At 37.6% G+C, this 23157-nt stretch overlaps 1 protein-coding gene across 1 annotated transcript; it reads left to right on the top strand.

Annotated features, from left to right (window-relative positions):
- The first annotated feature begins 3344 nt into the window (after window positions 1-3344).
- Window positions 3345-21592, top strand: LOC108179123 (uncharacterized). The gene is made up of 23 exons (XM_068224834.2): window positions 3345-3576; window positions 3753-3813; window positions 3899-3925; window positions 6093-6491; window positions 7137-7529; window positions 7735-7806; window positions 7977-8366; window positions 8515-8907; window positions 9005-9082; window positions 10903-11301; window positions 13564-13956; window positions 14044-14115; window positions 14214-14603; window positions 14752-15141; window positions 15239-15316; window positions 16130-16510; window positions 17251-17376; window positions 17453-17637; window positions 18136-18293; window positions 18428-18673; window positions 18911-19073; window positions 19288-19390; window positions 19852-21592. The coding sequence occupies exons 8-23, from the start codon at window positions 8679-8681 to the stop codon at window positions 19956-19958; spliced, it is 3498 nt and encodes a 1165-aa protein (XP_068080935.2). The 5' UTR covers window positions 3345-3576; window positions 3753-3813; window positions 3899-3925; window positions 6093-6491; window positions 7137-7529; window positions 7735-7806; window positions 7977-8366; window positions 8515-8678; the 3' UTR covers window positions 19959-21592.
- The last annotated feature ends 1565 nt before the right edge of the window (window positions 21593-23157 follow it).

Here is a 23157-nt window from a genome sequence, read left to right as displayed (position 1 = left end):
GGGGAACTTCAGTCATTGCTTAATCACACAGATTTGTCCTTTTATTTTTCTAGGTCTTAGCTAAACAGAAAGCGATGTGTAAAAGATGCATGAGACGGATGTATTTAAAGTCAGAACAGTTCATTATTTAGAACAGTGTCCTCTCTCACTGAATACTCTTACATCTTTTCATAAGGACTACTAGTCTACTAGGCAGGAGTTCTCAAGCTTTTGCAAGCTGGGCACCCCCAAAGCTGGTTCATTGCAGTTGGGGTCTCAGTGCAAATAATTTGAGGGTTGTTCTTGACATTTGTGAGCCACCAATTGACGAATATGAAAAAACAAATATGACAGTTTTGGACTCAGTGAGGATGCGAGGACCTTAAATTTTTGAGGCTTGAGCAGCTTCTCAAAGAGAAATCAAACAAATGAGCAGCGTTTCCTTAAGTTTATGAGCGCAGCACACACAAATAAACTACATTGATCTACTGCAGGTACATTTCAAAATGTGGTGTTTTTACATTTCTAACATTTGAATACAGTTCGGCAACATACATCACACGACCTGACGACCAAGAGAGCTTACAATTGACCATCACCTCACGATTGAAAATGTGACACTGATTTTACACAGGGTTCATACAGGCACAGCCTGATGAAAATCAAAGACTTTAAAGCACTTTTTCCAGCACCAATTTTTATTTTCGAAACTGACATATTGAACACCTGAAATGTATTCTCAGCAACCTATAAAAACATTGCATAGGAACTGTCTATCGATTCATACAAATAAAAAAACATTATTATTGATAATATAATAATTAATTAGACTAAATGTGCTTGTGAAATTTTTATTTTATTTGTTGATGTTCTCTCACATATGGAAAGAGAACAGAATATTTGTACCAGTTAGTATACAATTACACTGCTAAAATAATACACATTTTAGTAAATAATACTAATATTTTACCAACCCGGGCTCATTGTGGAAACGCAGCCCCGGGGACATTTCTGCGGACCACGAAATACGTCCCGGGAGGTACGTATTTGAGCAGTTTTTTCCTGGATCCGCGAGAGGCCGCTGTGCAAACTTTTTCGCATCTCGAGCGCCCGTGCTGTTCTCGCACGAAAAGCCGCCGGAGGCTGCTATGGAGCGACCGTCCGTCCGACTGGCTGGCTGAACGACCGAACTATCGACCAGGCGGCCGACCCGGCCGCCGTCCTCTTGCTCCTCCTCCTCCTCCTTCCTTAAACCCAAGCAACGGTTTGCAAAAGCCGTCCAGAAAAAAAAAAATCAAAAGCCCTCGTCTTTGATTTCGACCGCGTTTTCGGATCTCGCCTTGTTCTTGCCCTTATTTTTTGGATTCTGTTTTTCATCTTACCTGAATTCTGGAACCGCTGCTCCTCGGACTCGATCCTGGTCGTCCCCGTGGCCGGCTCATCCTCCTCCAAGCCTCCGCTCCGCCGACGTAACGCTGCGAGCTAAGCGGACAAACTGGTTGCATCGGGAAAGCCCTTCACTCGGAGGCGAGCCGTCGGCCGACGAGCGCGAAGAGGAGGAGCAGAGCGGCACCACATTGCCCCGCAGCGTTCGCTCAAGAAAAAACTAAACGCGGCCGTAGGTACCTCTGGCCATGTAAATCGCGGTCTCCAGAAACGTCCGCGGGGCTACGTTTCCACAATGAGCTTGGGTTACATTTTACAAATGACTCTTTTATAAGTTCTAGTTACTTTTGAAAAAAAAATCGGATTTTCTTTTTGGCCCTTTTTACGTATAAAATTATTTAAATGGTTTAATTGCTTAAATCACAAGGCTACATGTATAGGGATTTGTACTAACAAGGTATGGTCGATTTTTGTTTCATGACAATTAATCATTTCAATAGCGCTGGCAAAACTCCCACACACTTTTAAGGCCATAGAGACACTTTTTGTCCAGATTTAAAGAATACTTTCAAGCTCTGAAATGTTTAATTAAAGTATATGATGAAAATATTTAAATTTAGGGTTTTATTTACATTTTAAAAAAAAGTTATTATCAATTTTTCAGTCACACTTTACAATGTTCATTAGTTAATGTTAATTAATGCATTTACTAATGGGAACAAACAATAAACAATACATTTACTACTGTATTTGCTCATGTTAGTTAATGTTAGTTAATGACAATACAGTAGTTCATTGTTAGTTCATGTTAATTCAGTCCATTAACTAATGTTAACAAGCATTGACTTGGATGTTAATAATGCATTAGTAAATGTTCAATTATGATGAATAAATGCTTTACATGTGTTGTTCATGATAAGTTCATGTTAGTAAATGCATTAACTAATGAACCCTATTGTAAAGTGTTACCGATTCTTCTTATTTGATCAATGACTATAAATCACACAAATACCTCATCCAGAAACATTTCTAGCATAATTATTTTGTCGTAAATAAATAAAAAAGTTCCACCTTTGCTAAAAGTTCTGGTAGGCTAAGTTTCACATCACAATACAGCCCAATAAGTCCATCCGATCTAGTTCTAAATTTATTCCTTCATTCATTTTCTTTTTGGATTAGTCCCTTTATTAATCTGGGGTCATCACAGCGGAATGAACCAGCAACTTATCCAGCCCGTTTTTACGTTTAGGCAAATAATTGTATAACAATGGTTTGTTCTGTAGACAACACAAAACAAATATTGCTTAATATTGACCCTAAAGTGACTTAAACATAAATTAAAAACTGCTTTTATTCTGAGAGTGGTCTGGATGCAGACCTGGTGCAGTGCAATCTGAGCTGCATCCAATGCTTTTTAATGGGCTCACCTAACCTCAACTCTAACCCTCACAGAGACATTACTCACTTTATTGAGTGCATTGTGTACTGACATTGACACTGACATGGCTAAGTGATGCAATCTTAGCTTGCATCATAAAGGCTGCATCCAGATACTATTGTTTATTCTAGCAGTCAAGTAAGACTGACAAGTAAGACAAGTAGGACTTTCTCCAGAAGAAAAAATATTAAAGGAAAAACTGTGAAAAAATCTAGCTTGCCTAAACATCATTTTTGAAAATATTTGAAAAAAGAAAAAGAATATGACTGTACATATGAAAAAATTAATTAATTATACTGTACATAAAGTCTATATTTTTTAATTTACTCATCACACAAACATCATCAAACTCGGCCACCTGCATCCCTTTAGAGTTTTATAACGAATATCCATTATTCAGACACATGAAAGTGTTTTTTGTGTTTACAAGCCTTGAGGTCTTGAGGATTTTTTGTAAGGACGTCTACGAGAAGGAAATATAAAACTGGCTGCTCATCATTCCGTCTACATTTACATCTGTTCAAGCACAAAGTGAAAGAACGTCACAGTGACTGCAGACAAATGCAGAAGTCAATCAACTTAAATCACAAACATTCTGATCACAGATGAAAAACAAATAACTGGTTTAAGGTTGTTTTGAAAATTGTGCTCGTTCCAGGAAATATCCTCCTAAAGTTATTAATAAATGCACGAACACGACTATAAGATCTGCAGTTGATCATCGTCTGTGTTAAATCTGCCTGAGTTTGCTCTGCTGCAGCATCTGACCTCAGGTAAATACTTCTCTTATTCACACACTTTAAAGACTCTTCTGCTTTTAACGGGTTAAACATATTTAGTAAAATGTTCATTTTATTTATTTGTAAAAATTTAATCAAATTGCAGTAATAATTAAAAAAAAATAAATCTACAGAAACATCTCATATGAATGCATGTCGTGTGTGTGCAGGTTTCATTCGTCACTATGAAGTTTTTGATCTCACTGTGTGTGTCGCTGCTCATAATTCATGGTGAGACTTTTATATAATGAGACCTTTTCAATCTGAATTGACTTTAAAATACTGTAAAATAATTAAAATGTTGTTTAATTAACAGGTGAAATAACCAGTGGACAAACAACAGGTACAACTTAACTTTTTTTTATCCTTTTTTGATTAACTTTTATCCTTTACTTAGAATAAAATATAGAAATTAAAGAGCAAAAGGAAAAACAAACACTGGCAAATATCAGGTTGATATACACTAAAGCTGCACATCTGATTAAAACTAAACACAGTTATAGTCACTCTTAAAGGGAAAGTTCACCCAAATTGAAAATTCTGCCATTTACTCGTCCCCCACTTGTTCTTAACCTGTTTGAGTTTCTTTCAACACAAATAAAATAAATATAAGTGAAAAAAAAAAACAAGATAAAACTGAAAAATGTTGGAAACCAGTAGTATGACTTTTTATTTATGTACTTTTATCAATCCCAATGGCTATTTCCAACTTTCAGTTTTCAAATTTCACTCGACTATTTCCAACATTTTGCTTTTAACAAGAAAATGAAACAGGAAAATAAAAATTAAAACAACAGGGAAATAAAAACTTTAAAATAGTTTGGAATCAATTGAGCTCTCATGAGGAAATGTAACTATTTTAAATGTTGTCATTTTAGTGTCTAATTTGTACAAATTCATACAAAAAAAGTATGATGTTTTATCAAAAATGTACGATTTTTAAATGGAGACGTGGCACCAAACCCTGCCCCTAAACCCGACCATCATTGGGGGAATTGTTTGAGTGAGATTACAGAAAATTCATGCGATTTAGCCACTAAATGAAAACTTTACAAATTGCCGTGAGATATTGTTGGAGTAATTAGTAAGTCTTTAAAATTCTACATGAAGCAAAAGACAGGACGAGGAAGAGAAATTAAATTTTACCTGAGCTGTTTTTATAGTATAACTTAACAGTATGATGTCGTGAGCTCTCTATGCGTCTGTTAAAGGAGAGATCTTTTTTTATGAATATCGGCATCAGCAGTAGCAATATAAGTGTTAATATGAAACATTGCAGCAATATGAATAAAATAATAGCATGTAGAGCACAAACACCATGCTTTATTGCAGTTAAGAAAATGAAATGGCTGGTAATTACTACTAGTATTTGCATGTTTAGCAAATTAAACAACAACGAAAAAGCTTTTAAAACAAGAATCTGGTAAATGTCTAAAGACTTTAATAGAATAGGGTTAAAGTAAAGTAAAACAAACACAAAACAAAAAAAACAAAAAAAAAACATTTTAAAAATCAACCTAAAGGTTAACTTCAAGCTGAAGAAATATATAAGCTAGTGGATAATGAGATGCTAATGAGCAACAGGTGTAATGGGCGGAGTCACAGGTGGGATAATCTATGATTGACAGCAGAACAGTAACACTGGCTTCACCTGCTGGTCAGGAACAGCACAGACCAGAGTGAATGATAGGAAACTAGCAGAAAATGACAATATTTTCCAGAAACACACAGCATGTGCAGATATACTGTCAAATCAACATAATACATGGCTTAAAGGAGATTTTACCTAATCAACAAGTGTTTACATTTAAAGGTACAGTTCACCCAAAACTGAAATTCGGTCATCATTTACTCTCCCTCCATTTGTGCTGAACCTGTTTGAGTTTCTTATTCTGCAAAAGAAGATATTTTGAAGAAAGCTGGAAACTGGAAACCATTGACTTATTGACTGATATTTTGAACCAGAAACCATTGACTTCCATCATATTTGTTTTTCCTACTATGAATGTTTAATGGTTACCCGTTTCCAACATTCTTCATAGTGTGTTATGTAGTGTTCATGAGAGAAAAACAGAAACTCTTAAAGCTTTCAACCATCTGAGGGGGAATAAAGAGCGAGTTTTTTATTTTTTATTTTCATGTGAATTACCCCTTTAAGTAGATTCAAAGCCACCGTGGTATTTTTTGAAACAACTGCTATTATAATAATCCTAATAAGTAAAAATCCAGATAGTGGTTTCATAATACTGTAAAATTTAAATCTGAACCTTAAAGACCCTGAAGATGTTTAATGCAGTGTGTAAGATATATTGGTGTTAACTCTAAGTGGACAGACTGGTTAGTCAGGTTCTCTCATCCATCATCACCTTATCTTCTCTTTAATACACACATAGAAGTTTATCAGATGTACTGTCTGTTCCACTTTATCTTAAATAAAAATGCTAATTATAATGCACAGAGGTGTTTATTATAACATTGTCATACTCTCCTTTTTGTCTTGATTGTTTCAGTATATACTACTTCCAGCTTTGATCCATGTTATGAATATACCACTCTGGATGAATACGGGCGAGATATAAGACATTGGCACTACTATGAATATAATGACACCATGGTTGAATGGAGCGGCTGGTATCGGCTGTATCTCAGTGGACAAAGTGCCAAGATGTCTGAGTGGTGTATAAATTATAAGGGATGTGGTGGTGAAACTGGACTGTATCTCAACGGTTCTCATCCAACACTTGAGGATGGAGTGGTGACCCGTGATGTTTTGGGAAGTGATATGTGGACCAATAATTGTACAAAATACAGATCCACATCCATCCAAGTTAAAGCCTGTCCAGGAGATTATTACGTCTATGAACTTGTCAAGCCAGATCTGTCGATCCCCAGACCTTCATACTGTGCAGGTGCAAATCAGTTTAGATTAAAATAATATTTAAGCAGTTGTCTGTAATCCATTATTGATGCAGCAGATTTCACCATGGAACTGAATAGCCTTTACTTAATGCATTTGCTTAATGGTCAGAACTTTAAATATTTTAACCGTTTATTTGCACTGTCTGTATATGACCATGCTGAATTATAATATTTTAAAATCAATTCTTTACCTTAAAATGCTTGATCATTGGAGAGGGTTCTGGATGCAGACCAGGTGCAGTTACAATCTGAGCTACATGCAAAGCTTTTAATGCGCACACTTAACCCCAACTTTAACCCCAACCCCACACAGTGACATCACCAGCTCCATTGAGTGCATTGTGTCTGATATTGCAAGTGTGATTATGCAGTCTCAGTTTACATATGAAAGGCTGCATCCAGATACTATTGGATCATTTGGAGAGCACTTAATTTAGAACCTTGATGAAAGATGTGACCTCTTATTTCCCTTGGCTGGGATGTGAATCTACAAACTCCCACTTGCCTTCTTTTGCCTCCACTGATTATATTTAATTACTCAACATGTACACATCATTGTGTTTTGGGTTACAGTATTCTACTATCTTCCATACAGTACACAGGTTAACCATTATCTTTTTTAAACTCCATGACAGTTGCTCTCCCAAACATCAGCAGTGACCCCTGCTACAACTATGAGTCTCTGGATCGCCCCTGGAGAGCCAACAATGAAAGTACAGATGTCGTTTGTGATAATTTATTCTCCTGGAGTGGCTGGTACAGGCTTTTCTACAATGGAATGAACATCCGGATGCCAGAAACCTGTGCTACTGGATTCAACTGTAGAACACAAATGAATCTGGTACTCGATGGTCCTCACCCTCAGATTGAGGATGGAGTGGTGATCAGAGAAGTCTGTGGTAGTAATTACTGGAGCAGAGGCTGTTGTGATAGCAAGTCAGTCCCCATCAGAGTGAAAGCGTGTCCAGGAAACTATTACGTCTATGAACTTGTGTTTCCACATATCGGGTGTTCAGGATACTGTACAGGTACTGTTCTCTCTACCACACGTCTTTCTAGCTTTTGAAATGATTTGAGTAATGATTATAAAATATCCAGTAATGTTTAAATATATACATACATATATATATATATATATATATATATATATATATATATATATATATATATATATATATATATATATATATATATATATATATATATATATATATATATTTGTTATTAAATCAGATGTCAGCACTATCTCACAGGTGGATTCCACTGCAAGTCCAGATATACTAACTGGATCCACTATCACCTTTAGTAAGTATTGTACACACACACATACACACACACACACACACACACACACACACACACACACACACACACACACACACACACACACACACACACACACACACACACACACACACAAACACGTTTATATAAATAAAGGTGCCAGTTTTGATTTGATAATCTCTCACTAACAGATTATGACCCGTGCAATAGCTACAACATTATCGATGACGACTGGAGAAGCACAGGCAGTTTCTTGTCTCTGAATAATGATGTAAATGGACATGACAGCAATCATGAATGGGACGGCTGGTACAGACTCTACCTTAATGGATTGAGTGCTCAGATGCCGGACTGGTGTGCCTCTTACATGACATGTGGAGGTGTTACTGCACTGTGGCTTCATGGATCTCATCCTCGACTAGAAGATGGAGTTGTTACTCGAGAAGTTTATGGGTCCCTTAATGATGACTGCAGTCGATACAAATCCAACCCAATCCAAGTCAAAGCTTGTCCTGGAGATTATTATGTCTACAAGTTTACCAGGCCTCCTCTTTCAGTCCCAGTTCCAAGATATTGTGCAGGTATATTCATCTTTACACAGTGTCTGATATGCTTTGTAAGTTATTGTAGGGACACCTACCAATACAGGGCTTTTAAACATGATCCATTATCTTATATGTGGAAATGTAATCTTCAGTATTTTCTGCTTGTTTTCTTTTTCTATAATAGTGTCTTTCCCCACCCCAAGTGTCGACCCCTGCGACAACTACATCAGTCTGGATGATCCTTGGAGATCCACTGAAAACCCTGTTAACTTCAGTAACGTTAATCATGATTAGGGTGATTCATGGAATGGCTTTTACAGGCTGTTTTATAACAATCAGAGTGCTCAAATGCCAGAATCATGTGTAAATGAAGGCATGTGTGGCACTTTTTACCCACTGTCGCTCAATGGATCTCACCCAAAGCTGGAAGATGGAGTGGTCCTCCGTCATGTTTGTGCTCCTGGTAAAAAAGGCTGCTGTACTTTCACATCCTACCCTATAAGGGTCAAAGCCTGTCCTGGAGATTATTATGTGTATGAGTTTAAACGACAAAGATATCAAACAGCTTACTGTATTGGTGAGTATTTATTCATGTGCACTTCAGTCTTGTATTTTTTCTGGATTTTGTTTGAAAATATCTTATAATGACATAAACATGTTCTTAATACTAAAAGATTCAACAAAGCTCAGCACAGCCGTGACAACAACCCAGCCAATCACATCCATAGACTTCATTACTCCACCAACCACTGGTAAATCTTTCTTTCTTGCATTCTTCACAGACCTGTTACATGATGTTGATCAATGCACAGCAATTAGTAGTTTCTTCAGAAACAAATTAGAATCTAGTAACAGATTACCCAAATCAAACACCGCTAACCCAACTCATCAAGGTGTTCAAGACTTGAAACTATTAAGCAGATTTGCATTGGAGCTGGTTGGAGCAAATCTCCGGAAAGGTGTGAGTGGAGTTCGAGAGGTGCTTCTCAATTCTTATTTGTGCATCCTTGTTTTCCCTCTCGTTGGCCTCTTAGCCCCACCCCTTAAGGATTCGAGGGAATGATGCAATAAAATGATGCAAGGACAGAGAAGTTAAATCAAGTTAAAATGTGTATCCTTGTTTCCTTTAGCATCATAGCCACTAAATCAAAAATTACGAATTGCCATGAGATATTGTTGGAGTAATCAGCAAGTCCTTAAAATTCTACATGAAACAAAAGACAGGACGAGGAAGAGAAATTAAATTGTACCTGAACTGTTTTTATAGTATAACTGAACAGTATGATGTCGTGAGCTCTCTGTGCGTCTGTTAAAGAAGAGATCTTTTTTATGAATGTCAGCATCAGCAGTAGCAATATAAGTGGTAATATGAAACATTGCAGCAATATGAATAAAATAATAGCACGTAGAGCACAAACACCATGCTTTATTGCAGTTAAGAAAATGAAATGGCTGGTAATTACTTCTAGTATTTGCATGTTTAGCAAATTAAACAACAACGAAAAAGCTTTTAAAACAAGAATCTGGTAAATGTCTAAAGACTTTAATATAATAGGGTTAAAGTGAAGTAAAACAAACACAAAACAAAACAAAAAAAAAAAAAAACATTTTAAAAATCAACCTAAAGGTTAACTTCAAGCTGAAGAAATATATAAGCTAGTGGATAATGAGATGCTAATGAGCAACAGGTGAAAGGGGTGGAGTCACAGGTGGGATGATCTATGATTGACAGCAGAACAGTAACACTGGCTTCACCTGCTGGTCAGAGCAGGAACAGCACAGACCAGAGTGACTGATAGGAAACTGGCAGAAAATTACATTATTTTCCAGCAACACACAGCATGTGCAGATATACTGTCAAATCAGCATAATACATGGTTTAAAGGAGATTTTACCTAATTAACAAGTGTTTACATTTAAAGGTACAGTTCACCCAAAACTGAAATTCTGTCATCATTTACTCTCCCTCCATTTGTGCTGAACCTGTTTGAGTTTCTTATTCTACAAAAGAAGATATTTTGAAGAAAGCTGGAAACTGGAAACCATTGACTTATTGACTGATATTTTGAACCAGAAACCATTGACTTCCATCACATTTGTTTTTCCTACTATGGATGTCAATGATTATGTAGTGTTCATGAGTGAAAAACAGAAACTCTTAAAGCTTTAAACAATCTGAGGGGGAACAAAGACCTATATTCAAATTTAATTACCCCTTTAAGTAGATTCAAAGTCACTGTAGTATTTTTTAAACAACTGCTATTATAATAATCCTAATTTGTAAAAATCTAGATAGTGGTTTCATAATACTGTACATTCAAATTCCAACCTTAAACACTCTGAAGATGTTTAATGCAGTGTGTAAGATATATTGGTGTTAACTCTAAGTGGACAGACTGGTTAGTCAGGTTCTCTCATCCATCATCACCTTATCTTCTCTTTAATACACACATAGAAGTTTATCAGATGTACTGTCTGTTCCACTTTATCTTAAATAAAAATGCTAATTATAATGCACAGAAGTGTTTATTATAACATTGTCATACTCTCCTTTTTGTCTTGATTGTTTCAGTATATACTACTTCCAGCTTTGATCCATGTTATGAATATACCACTCTGGATGAATACTGGCGAGATACAAGACATTGGTCCTACTATGAATATAATGACACCATGGTTGAATGGAGCGGCTGGTATCGGCTGTATCTCAGTGGACAAAGTGCCAAGATGTCTGATTGGTGTATAAATTATATGGGATGTGGTGGTGAAACTGGACTGTATCTCAACGGTTCTCATCCAACACTTGAGGATGGAGTGGTGACCCGTGATGTATTGGGAAGTGATATTGCGTCCAATAATTGTACAAAATACAAATCCACATCCATTCAAGTCAAAGCCTGTCCAGGAGATTATTACGTCTATGAACTTGTCAAGCCAGATCTGTCGATCCTCAGACCTTCATACTGTGCAGGTGCAAATCAATTTAGATTAAAATAATATTTAAGCAGTTGTCTGTAATCCATTATTAATGCAGCAGATGTCACCACGGAACTGAATAGCCTTTACTTATGCCTCATTTCCACTGACTAGTACAGTACGGTACGGTTCCGGTTGGTACGGGTCACCTTTATCAGGCTTGCGTTTCCACCACAAAAGGTACTCTTTTGGTGGGCGTGGTGTATGACAAAGGTTGAGTTGACGTCATGCTCGCTCAAATAAATGTCTAAGTAAAGCTGTACGGGTCGTTCACATATCATAATGAGCAGCACTTCTTACAAAACAGCTGCTTTATACACATAAACACTTGTTTATAAATGTTTATTACTAACTTTTTTATGAACATGATTTGATTATAACTGCAGATCAATGACAGTTCAAAATAGGCTACTGTAATGTCTATAATTATATAAAATAAAAATATAAATGCAACATATGTGAACACATACAGCCCCTTACAGTCTCCGATATATTATTAATTACAGAAACACTACACATAGCAGACATTTAGTCCTTATTTGAGTTCATAAACAACACAAAACATAGCCCACAGTCAGCGCAAACCTCTCATCTGTGTCTGTAATCTTCACCAGCACATGTAAACTCTGTTAGAGAGTCATTTTGTCATTCCCAGTTCATAATAACCCAAAAGGCGAAGATAAACATGGCAGTTTGTTCATGATTCAGGTTGCTAAAACAATTTTGCTCCTGTGTGTTGACGGCTTCTCTTTTTTTTTTTTTCGCGTTTCACTCCCGAAGGTCGTTATATAAAATATAGAAACGATTGCAAGCTCCCGAAAGAAATCGAATACCGCTAGCACATTTAGACGGGCTTGTAAAGCAACAACTGCACACGACATACTTTTCTTCTTGGCTTTGTGTCTGTTCATCGAGACGACGACAAGGTTTGTTTAAGCTCGGGTCATCCATGCTCGTTATCAAAAGCATAATGTAATGTCTCGGCTTTGTATGAAAAAAAAAAACATGGCGGTTCCTTTGTTTACGTTCTGTGTAGCTCCACTAGCTTGTTGCGTATCTCCGTAACCAATCAGCGTTCAGCTGCATGTGTAGCTCCACCTTTTGGTACCCTTTCTCCCGTTTGGTACCCTTTTGAAAGGATGCCGAAAAAGTGGTATGGTACAGTTTGGATCGGTACACTTTTTGACAGCAAAAACTGTCACAATCGGGTCTTGAACCCGGGTCTCTGGTGTTGAAACTGGTGTGTTTACCACTAAGCCAAAGAGGAAGTCGTGTTGGACCGAAACGAAAACACTCCAAGAGGGAATCCAGAAAACAAGGATTTATTAAAAATAGTCAACTTAGATTCTTCTCAAAAATGAGGTAGCAAAACAGACAACTCAGGTTCTTCTCAGAATGAGGTATACAAAATATTCTAACAGTAAAATAAACATGTAAAGAAAACTCCACGAGGGGAGAAAACAAACAGACAATAATGCAGTCAGCAACAAGGAAAATAAAACACTCTTACTAGACGTAGCTCAGGAGATCAAGGAAAACGCAAGGCAAGTTTACCAGAGATGACTCAAAAAACGAGTGAGGAACACAGACAAAGTGACAACTGAAATACACTGGCTAGAACAAGTTACAGGTGATCAAAATGAAGTAAACAAGAACACACGAGGAAGAACAAAGACAGAGGGGAAACACAGGGACCTCTAGGGGAATGGAGACAAAGTGCAGGATGGTGACAGAAAACGGCCATAAAAGCATACCAAACCGAACCGTACCGTACTGTACCACTCAGTGGTAACGGGCCATTAATGCATTTACTTAATGCTCAGAACTTTAAACATTTTAACAGTTTATTCACACTGTCTGTATATGACTATGCTGAATTATCATATTTTAAAATCAATTCTTTACTTTAAAATGTGCACACTTAACCCCAACTTTAACATCACCAGCTCCATTGAGTGCATTGTGTCTGATATTGCAAGTGTGATTATGCAGTCTCAGTTTACATATGAAAGGCTGCATCCAGATACTATTGGATCATTTGGAGAGCACTTAATTTAGAACCTTGATGAAAGATGTGACCTCCTATTTCCCTTGGCTGGGATGTGAATCTACAAACTCCCACTTGCCTTCTTTTGCCTCCACTGATTATATTTTAATTACTCAACATGTACACATCATTGTGTTTTGGGTTACAGTATTCTACTATCTTCCATACAGTACACAGGTTAACCATTATCTTTTTTAAACTCCATGACAGTTGCTCTCCCAAACATCAGCAGTGACCCCTGCTACAACTATGAGTCTCTGGATCGCCCCTGGAGAGCCAACAATGAAAGTGGAGATTTCGTTTGTGAGTGGTCATTCTCCTGGAGTGGCTGGTACAGGCTTTTCTACTATGGAATGAACATCCGGATGCCAGAAAACTGTGCTACTGGATTCATCTGTAACACAGGCATGAATCTGGTACTTGATGGTCCTCACCCTCAGATAGAAGATGGAGTGGTGATCAGAGAGGTCTGTGGTAGTAATTACTGGAGCAGAGGCTGTTGTGATAGCAAGTCAGTCCCCATCAGAGTGAAAGCGTGTCCAGGAAACTATTACGTCTATGAACTTGCATCTCCACATATCGGGTGTTCAGGATACTGTACAGGTACTGTTCTTTTAAGCATTTAGAATGATTTGAGTAATGATTATACAATATCCAGTAATGATTAAATATTATTTGTTATTAAATCAGATGTCAGCACTATCTCACAGGTGGATTCCACTGCAAGTCCAGATATACTAACTGGATCCACTATCACCTTTAGTAAGTAGTGTATACACACACACACACACACACACACACACAAACACGTTTATATAAATAAAGGTGCCAGTTTTGATTTGATAATCTCTCACTATCAGATTATGACCCGTGCAATAGCTACAACATTATCGATGACAACTGGAGAAGCACAGACAGTTTCTTGTCTACGTATAATGGTGTAAACGAACATGACAACAATTATGAATGGGACGGCTGGTACAGACTCTTACTTAATGGATTGAGTGCTCAGATGCCGGACTGGTGTGCCTCTTATGTGACATGTGGAGGTGTTAATGGTCTGTGGCTTCATGGATCTCATCCTCGACTAGAAGATGGAGTTGTTACTCGTGAAGTTCACAGCAGCCGTGATGCTTATTGCAGTTACTACAGATCCAACCCAATCCAAGTCAAAGCTTGTCCTGGAGATTATTATGTCTACAAGTTTACCAGGCCTCCTATTTCAATCCCAGCTCCAAGATATTGTGCAGGTATATTCATCTTTACACAGTGTCTGATATGCTTTGTCAGTTATTGTAGGGACACCTACCAATACAGGGCTTTTAAACATGATCCATTATCTTATATGTGGAAATTGAATCTTCAGTATTTTCTGCTTGTTTTCTTTTTCTATAATAGTGTCTTTCCCCACCCCAAGTGTCGACCCCTGCGACAACTACATCAGTCTGGATGATCCTTGGAGATCCACTGAAAACCCTGCTAACTACTATAGCTTTTGTGATTGGGGTGATTCATGGAATGGCTTTTACAGGCTGTTCTACAACAGTCAGAGTGCTCAAATGCCAGAATCATGTGCAAATGAAGGCATGTGTGGCACTTATAACCCACTGTCACTCAATGGATCTCACCCAAAGCTGGAAGATGGAGTGGTCCTCCGTCAGGTCTGTGCTCCTGGATGGAGAGGCTGCTGTTCTTTCGCCCCCCACCCTATAAGGGTCAAAGCTTGTCCTGGAAATTATTATGTGTATGAGTTTAAACGTTTAAGATTTTGCGCAGCTTACTGTATTGGTGAGTATTTATTCATGTGCACTTCAGTCTTGTATTTTTTCTGGATTTTATTTGAAAATATCTTATAATGACATAAACATGTTCTTAATACCAAAAGATTCAACAAAGCTCAGCACAGCCGTGACAACAACTCAGCCAATCACATCCATAGACTTCATTACTCCACCAACCACTGGTAAATCTTTCTTTCTTGCATTCTTCACAGACCTGTTACATGATGTTGATCAATGCACAGCAATTAGTAGTTTCTTCAGAAACAAATTAGAATCTAGTAACAGATTAGCCAAATCAAACACTGCTAACCCAACTCATCAAGGTAACCCAACTAATCAAGACTAGAAACTATTAAGCAGATTTGCATTGGAGCTGGTTGGAGTAAAGCTCTGCAGAGCTGTGTTTTGAGTCCGAGGGGTGCTTCTCAATTCCCATTTGTGCATCCTTGTTTTCCCTCTCGTCGTGCCTCTTAGCCCTGTCTCTTCAGGATTCGAGGGAATGACGCAATAAAAGCATGCAAGGACAGAGAAGTCAAATCAAGTTAAAATGTGTATCCTTGTTTCATTTTGCATTATTTCAAAGCCCCAGGATTTAGGTCCAATCCCAATTCTATTTTTGTGCCCCTTCCTCTTCGCCCTTGAAACAGAGTGTGTAGGGAAAATTGCTTCAAATGTTATCCCTAATATAGGTATTTAACCCAGAAGATGATATTTGGGGAAAACCCTGCACGATTATATATTTGTTCTCTAAAAATAATTCTAACAGATGATAACCCATTCTTAACTCATGTTCAACAGAAACAAATCTGTTTAAATCTCAATAAATTATGTCCAGGTTTGCTAAACCCTTTAATGACATTACTTCATCAACACTACAGTGTACTCAGTCTGCTGTCCTCATCAGTGAGCATGAAACATAATGCTGCCTGTTCAGTGCTCTGTCATGAGATGACAAATGCCAACACCACTATAACTAATGAATATGCTCCCAACAGCTCCCCCTGTTGACCCCTGCTACAACTACAACGTCCTGGATGAGCCATGGAGAGCCACCAGCAACGAAGATTCCTCTCAGTTAATGTGTGACAGAGCGGTGAGCTGGAGCGGCTGGTACCGTCTCTTCATTAATGGTCAGAGTGTTCAGATGCCAGACACATGTGTTGATGAGAATAGCTGCGGCACTAATGCTCCACTGTGGCTGAGCGGAGGACATCCAACACTTGAGGATGGAGTGGTCTCTCGTAATGTCTGCGCACACTGGAGAAACAACTGCTGCTATTTCCAGTCCAATCCCATTCAAGTCAAAGCCTGTCCTGGAGGTTTTTATGTCTATGAGTTTGTGAGGCCGACCACCTGCAATTTAGCATACTGTGCAGGTACTGGACACACATTTAACTCTGCCTTCTGTTTATGTTAGAGATGATGGCTTTCTGTCTGACATTTATTTGTGTTTCTAGATGTGAGGTTTAACACTAGCTATACAACTGACATGCCAGAGACGACCACAACAGAAACTACAATATCTCTTTTCTACATAAATATAAATACCAGGGTCGGTCGTCGCTACAAAACACTACCCCTCCTCAGTTTGTGATCGCTTCCTAGTGTCATCGCTCCACCGACCCCCTCCCCCCACTATTCAGTTTGTGATCTCTCCTCAGTTTGTAATGGTTTCCCCGGGTTGTCGCTCCATCCCGCCCCCCTTCCCCGGTCCTCACTTTGTGATCGCTTCCTCGCTCCACCGACTCTCCATCACCCCCTCCCCCTTCCTCTCCCAGACTTTGTGGCTAGACCATAAAAATAGAGCCCCTAGACTGCAAGTTTGTGTTTCATTTTAGGTAAACGTGCATATGGAGTTGATTTGCTAATTTATATGTGAGGTGCTTAGAATGCATTTAAACATCGTAAAAGTGCAGTAAAAAACAAAACATTTAAAGTAAATTGTTGTCAAGTGTATTTGTATTGCACTTTTCACAATTATATTTGTTCCAAAGCGGCTTCATGAGGTGCTCTTCATTACATTACAGAAAAAAATCATACAAAGTGAAGGTTTTATTTTTGTGTACAATTATCAGAAAACCTTGTAATAATGAACATTACTAACTTGTCCATCTAGATGTCAGAAACCCCTGTTCTGAACTCAACTGCACCGAAGAGGAAAGGTGTGGGATGAAAAATGGTGTTTATGGCTGTTTATGTAATAAAGGCCACCAAAAACAGCGAGCAGCTCAAGACTCCTTTGGTTAGTGTGTGATTCTACAGTCAAATGTGAAATAAAAGGTGTTTTTGTGTCATTAATGATCATGTTTTTCTCTCAGATTTCAATGAGACCTGTGAGAGCAGCTCTGGCTCCATGTCTGTGTCTCGCTGTCAGCTTTTTGAAGCTGGTTTTTCAGCTGAGCACTTACACCTCAATGACCCCAGCTGCAGAGGAACCGTCCAGAACGGCAGAGTGGAGTTTAACTTCGACAACGATCAACACATCTGTGGCACAAATCTTGTGGTAAAATCAACTACCTGTCTGTTAAATCTGTTTTCTACTACAAGGTTGCTTGAGTTGTTCTAATCACAACACCCCTGTCTTGCAGCAGCAGCACCTCTGGTTACCGGTTCATTTTTGTATTGATGTTTTGTTGTTGACATTCAAAGCCCTCCACAGTCTTGCCCCTCCATATTTGTCTGCCCTCATTCATCATGCTGCTTCCTCTAGCACCCTAAGATATTCTACCTCCCTCCATTTGTCTGTTCTCTCTGTTGATCTGAAATATCTTAAATAATAGGAATGGACCAAACAAACTTTCCTAGAGACTTCTCAAGTCTTTCATTCAGTGATGAAGATTGAAGAACAACATGCTACCAAACACACTGACACTTTTGCCTGCATTCTCCACCAATATTATATAACGCACCATTATTTCTCGATAACTTCTGCTATTCCTTGAGAAATAAAATAAACAATTCAAGTAAAATAACAAATAAATTGTATATGTGTTGTCTGCAGGCCAACGGCAGCCACTTCATCTACAGTAACTATATTGTGGGGACGCCGGGAACAGAAGGTCTCATCAGCAGAGTGAGAATCCTGAAGCTTTCTTTCAGCTGTGTTTATCCTCAAACACAAACACTTTCCATGAACGCGGAGATCAACCCAGTGCAGAGGTGCCACTAAACACTCATTCTGCTTTCAGTTTGACTGTTTAATATTGGTGCAGTTGAAAATTAGACAATTTTACACAATCTAGTCATTCAATATATGTTTTATGCATAAAACAATATATCTATAATTTAAACAGCACCCTGTACAAGGTCCTCCCCTCTGGTGAAGGGGTTTATCAGGTGCGGATGGTCCCGTATGTGGATGAAGAGTTCACTCAGCCCTTCACTGGTAGAGAGGATGCAGAGCTGGACCAGGAGATGCATGTGGAGGTTGGTGTTGAGGGGGTCGACAGCCGCCAGTTTGCCCTGGTGATGGACACGTGTTGGGCTACACCTGTGAATGACCCCGATTACAGTCTCCGCTGGGACCTCATCATTGATGAGTAAAGACTTCTCTCTTCATTAAACATCAGTGTTAACTCACAACACTTTTAAAAATCTGTGTCTGAATAAATAATAATCCATGTTACTCTTGGAATTCTCTGAGATTTGTATCTTTTCAGTATTTTAGACATTCAACATTTCAGTTTTTGTGAAATGAATAACTGGAAATCACTTCTGAGTTGAATGCATGTGATGAAATATTTTGCTTTGTTGATTGTGGTTGTTGATCTCGTCAGGTGTCCCAATCCTGAGGACGACACAGTGAAGCTGCTGCAGAACGGCGTCTCCACAAGCAGCCGTTTCTCCTTCAGGATGTTCATCTTCACTGCAAACTCCACTAAGCTTTACCTGCACTGTGCTGTTCACCTTTGCCTTCTGTCCAGTGAACAATGCTCAACGGTGAGTTTAAAAAGTCTTCAGAATCTCCCACTGATGTTTCAGCACTAAACACAGACAGGGAGATATGATGGTGTTGAGGTTTAATGATGAAGGCTGTTAAACATGTTTGTTCTGCCCTCTGCTGGGGATTTTGTGCACTCCTGTTGGTTTTGTGTTTGTTCAGTGATGTTTATCAGGGATTTGCACAGCTGGATTTGACTCTTTTCTCTTCTAGAGCTGTGACTCTGGAGAGCAGCGGAGAGAGCGCAGGGCTCTGGATCTCCATGACAGTGCGTCACTATCTATGGGTCCTCTAGTGTGGTCTGGAGGAAACACAGGTCAGCATTTCATATGTCTGAATGTAGTGTTGGGGACGCTGTTCTGAAACTGGAGCTCCAAAACTATGGGCTACTCATCATTAACATAAATAAACTACCCTTCTAAAGTTACTATTTGGTACTTAAAACAGTAAATACAATTATAAAATCAAAGCTCAATGCTTTATTGAGCATTAATTATATATTTTCATTTTTCTCAAACAGACTCTAGGTGTCAAAATGTAAATCTGCAAGGTCTACAGAATTAAATATAGCTGTTGTCAAACTACGCTTCTCTTTGCTGGAAAAAGTAGCTATCTTGTGGAAAAGCTATTGTTTTATAGCTGAGCTATTGTCAAGTTTCTGAAAAATGTAGTTAGGCTAATTGTTGATCTCCATGTCGAGCTGCTCCTCAACACTGTTTGATTCAGCTGTAAATAATCTTTTATTTCATCAGACTGACTGATATTCTCTGTTCACAGATGTTCAGTTTCTCCCAGACCAAGTGACGGTTTCTGAGGCTTCTTGTCTGTGTGCTTCTCTGGTGCTGTTGTTCATTCCTCTGATGAGTTTCTTCACCCTTTTTTAGATTATTGACACAGAAAGTGCAACATTTAGTTTGGCTCATTTTAATGGATGTGGTATCTCTTTATTATATAACAATTTTATATGGTATTTACTTAAAATTTTTACACAGACTTATATATATGTGTGAGGACATGATATACTTTAGCAGTCTAACAAAGATCCAAAACAGTAAATGATACGTTTATTCAAATTATACAAAAAAAAAAAAAAAAAAAAAAAAAAAACTTGGGTTGGTCTTTTTCTTTTTTTCAATCTTTAAGTTATAAAAGGTAATTAGTTAAAAGAAATTGTTTTGTGAAAATGTGTTTAATTTAGGATTCAGGCATTTAGTAAAGTTTCAGTACAGCGGCATAAACATTCAAAAGGTATTTGAGGATAAAATAAATTTATTCCACAATTAAAGTGATGTTATGGTCTGTCTTGTTTGATTTTGTAACAACTTTTCTCATTAAACATAAGAAAGATTGCTGCTATCTTTAAAGATGTTTCCTCATTACGAGAACTTCACAATACAAGTACACAATTATGCTGAACTAAAGCACATATAATTATGAGTTAATGTATTAAACTATTCTTTTATTAACTCTGCATCAACATCTGTTAGTAAGCATGATTATTAGATTAAGTGTTTTAATATGACTAAGCAATTCTTTAAAAGTTAATACACCAAGTCATTAAATTCATAGCAATTCATATATTATGACAATCTGTTAATTATACACACTTTTATCATTTGCTTAAATATAGTCATTCATGTAAATTCAGTTTTTCATTAACTGATGTTTATCTGGACATTAAAGCATAAATTAATGCATATTAGCATAGTCATATTGTAAAGTGCTACCTTTATTTTTAACAGTAGTGCAATGATACGTATGCATAAAAAGTAAATAAAAAAACAAATAAAAAAAACAAAAGGAATCTTGCTACTTTCTGTTTAAAAGGCAGAAGAATGCTGCAGCACAGGTTAAATGGGGTGAAGTTTAGTCACTTATCAAATGACAGAAATATTCTTGTATTGCAGGTTTTAGTGAAAGAGGGTGGAAAAGTCACTCTAGTCCTCTATAATGCCTTTCTATCAATTATTATGAGTTTATTTATTAATATTGAGTTCTCTATGCAGCTGATATGTTTACGAAGCATCAGCTTTACACAAAATGAAATTGATATTACAGAGTCTCCTATGTATTTAGCTATTAACAAGTACATTTATGACAACCAAAAGTAGCAAAAATTGATAATATGCTATACTGTTACTGTGGTTAAAATAAAAGGTGACGTTATGGGATATATTTATTGTTTTGAGACTGCTTATATATGAATTCAAGTAAAATAACGGATCATAAATGCAGTCGTGATAAGTCTTAATAAACTCTATATCTAATGCTACGTTCCATACACAGTGTTACAAACCCCTGATGTTATGCTAGGGGATGGTGGGGTTTGACATTTAGGTATTTTAAATATATTTATACAAACAGTGAATAAGTGCAAAAGACAACCAAAGTAATACCAAAAATATGTGCTTTAATTTACAAGACCCAAAGTGAACAAAAAAACAACGAAATAATCCAAAATAAAGAAAAAGTAAGTAAAGCAAAAATTTACTATATACAATATATAAAACACTGAGACGAATACAAAGACGGAGAAAAAAACAGGAGAGCTGGCAGAAGGGACGCGGGCGGTGCTGAAGAAATGAATAGAACAAAACCCAAACTAAATCTAACTTCCCAGAAGCATCTAACTATTTGAAAACAAAATAATAACATGCAAAGAGCGAAGAGGGGTGGCGTTCACCCCTATCCTAATGTACTACAGAAGAGTAGTCCTATTCAATTCAGCTTTATTTGTGTAGCACTTTTACAATGTCGATTGTGTCAAAGCAGCTTCACATAAATGGTCATAGTAAATGGATCAGGGTAGTTCAGTTTTTAGTGTTTAAGTTCAGTTCAGTGTGGTTTAAAATCATTACTGAGAGTCCAAACACTAAAGAGAAAATCCATCGATGCGTAGCTCTACCAATCCTGAACCATGCAAGCCAGTGGCGACAGCGGAGAGGGAAAAAAAAAACTTCACAGATAGGAGAGTGAAGAAAAAAAACCTCAAGAGAAACCAGACTCAGTTCAGCACAACCATTTGAATTTCTCCGCTGGCCAAAAGTCTTGTGCAGAGCTGCAGTCTCAGCGGTGGAGGCTGGAAGCTGGCCTAGGTGTTGCAGAATGTATGTCACGTGACCTTCTTACCTGTCATCTACATTCAAGCCTCGTAAACAACGTACACTGAGAAGGATAATCGAATAACGATTGTGTTGGAATAACGGACGGATAACGTGAACTCAGAAAATGGCAACAACATTTCAAAGTTTAAGCGCCGAAATGTCCATTTCCAACCTCAATTTGTTCTAGTCAAACGAACATTACAGTCACAATCTTACAATGAGAGATGTGAATATTTCATAATATTTCATATTGATTGTGCCAATAAATAAAAAATAATAGAAATTGCTAGCTGTCCTTGGAATACAGTTGATGAAAAGCAAACATTGTATATTGCACTATGAATCTAATAATATTCCAGAAATAGCATGTACCGTATAGTAATAGTTTTAAGCTGTAAACTTAAACATATATGTTTCACAGATAGCTCTGTGCTAATCTTAGGGTTTCCCGAGCAGGGTTTGAGTCTGACAAAAGATGGTTCCAAAAACCAGGCAGAACAAAAGAAAAAGGCAGTGTGAAATCATGGTAAGCGGATTTGGCTTTTCTCTTTTAGTTTGCTTTTGAAAACATCATTGATTTAGTTTAGGGAAGGGGCTGTGCTGTGTTAAAAGTGTTATACTTTGTTAATTGATATTTTGCAACTAGTCTGCAAAAGTTTGCATCTGTGATGTCTCCTGGTACACCTTAGATGTCTTGTATGCTGGCCATATGCAAACACACAAGCCCAGAGTTAAGTCGTATTATCAAGGGTACTTGATAAGCTGTAATAATAGTTCTAGGAGCAAGACTGCAGTGGGCATTTGACATCATCATAGAGAAGGTGCCAGCCCAGTCCTTGGAATTAGCAGATCTCAGATTCCAGGAGGCCAGAATGAGAGTGATTGTTCTCGCAAGTAGGGGACTAAATAAAAGTAAAGCCAACTCACTTACCAACATTTAACTAGGGATGCTAGTGATAACTCAATGATCATTTGATAG

Source organism: Danio rerio, chromosome 12 (assembly GCF_049306965.1).
Source record: "Danio rerio strain Tuebingen ecotype United States chromosome 12, GRCz12tu, whole genome shotgun sequence".
NCBI classification, from domain to species: domain Eukaryota; kingdom Metazoa; phylum Chordata; class Actinopteri; order Cypriniformes; family Danionidae; genus Danio; species Danio rerio.
This window is presented reverse-complemented; position numbering and strand designations above follow the sequence as displayed.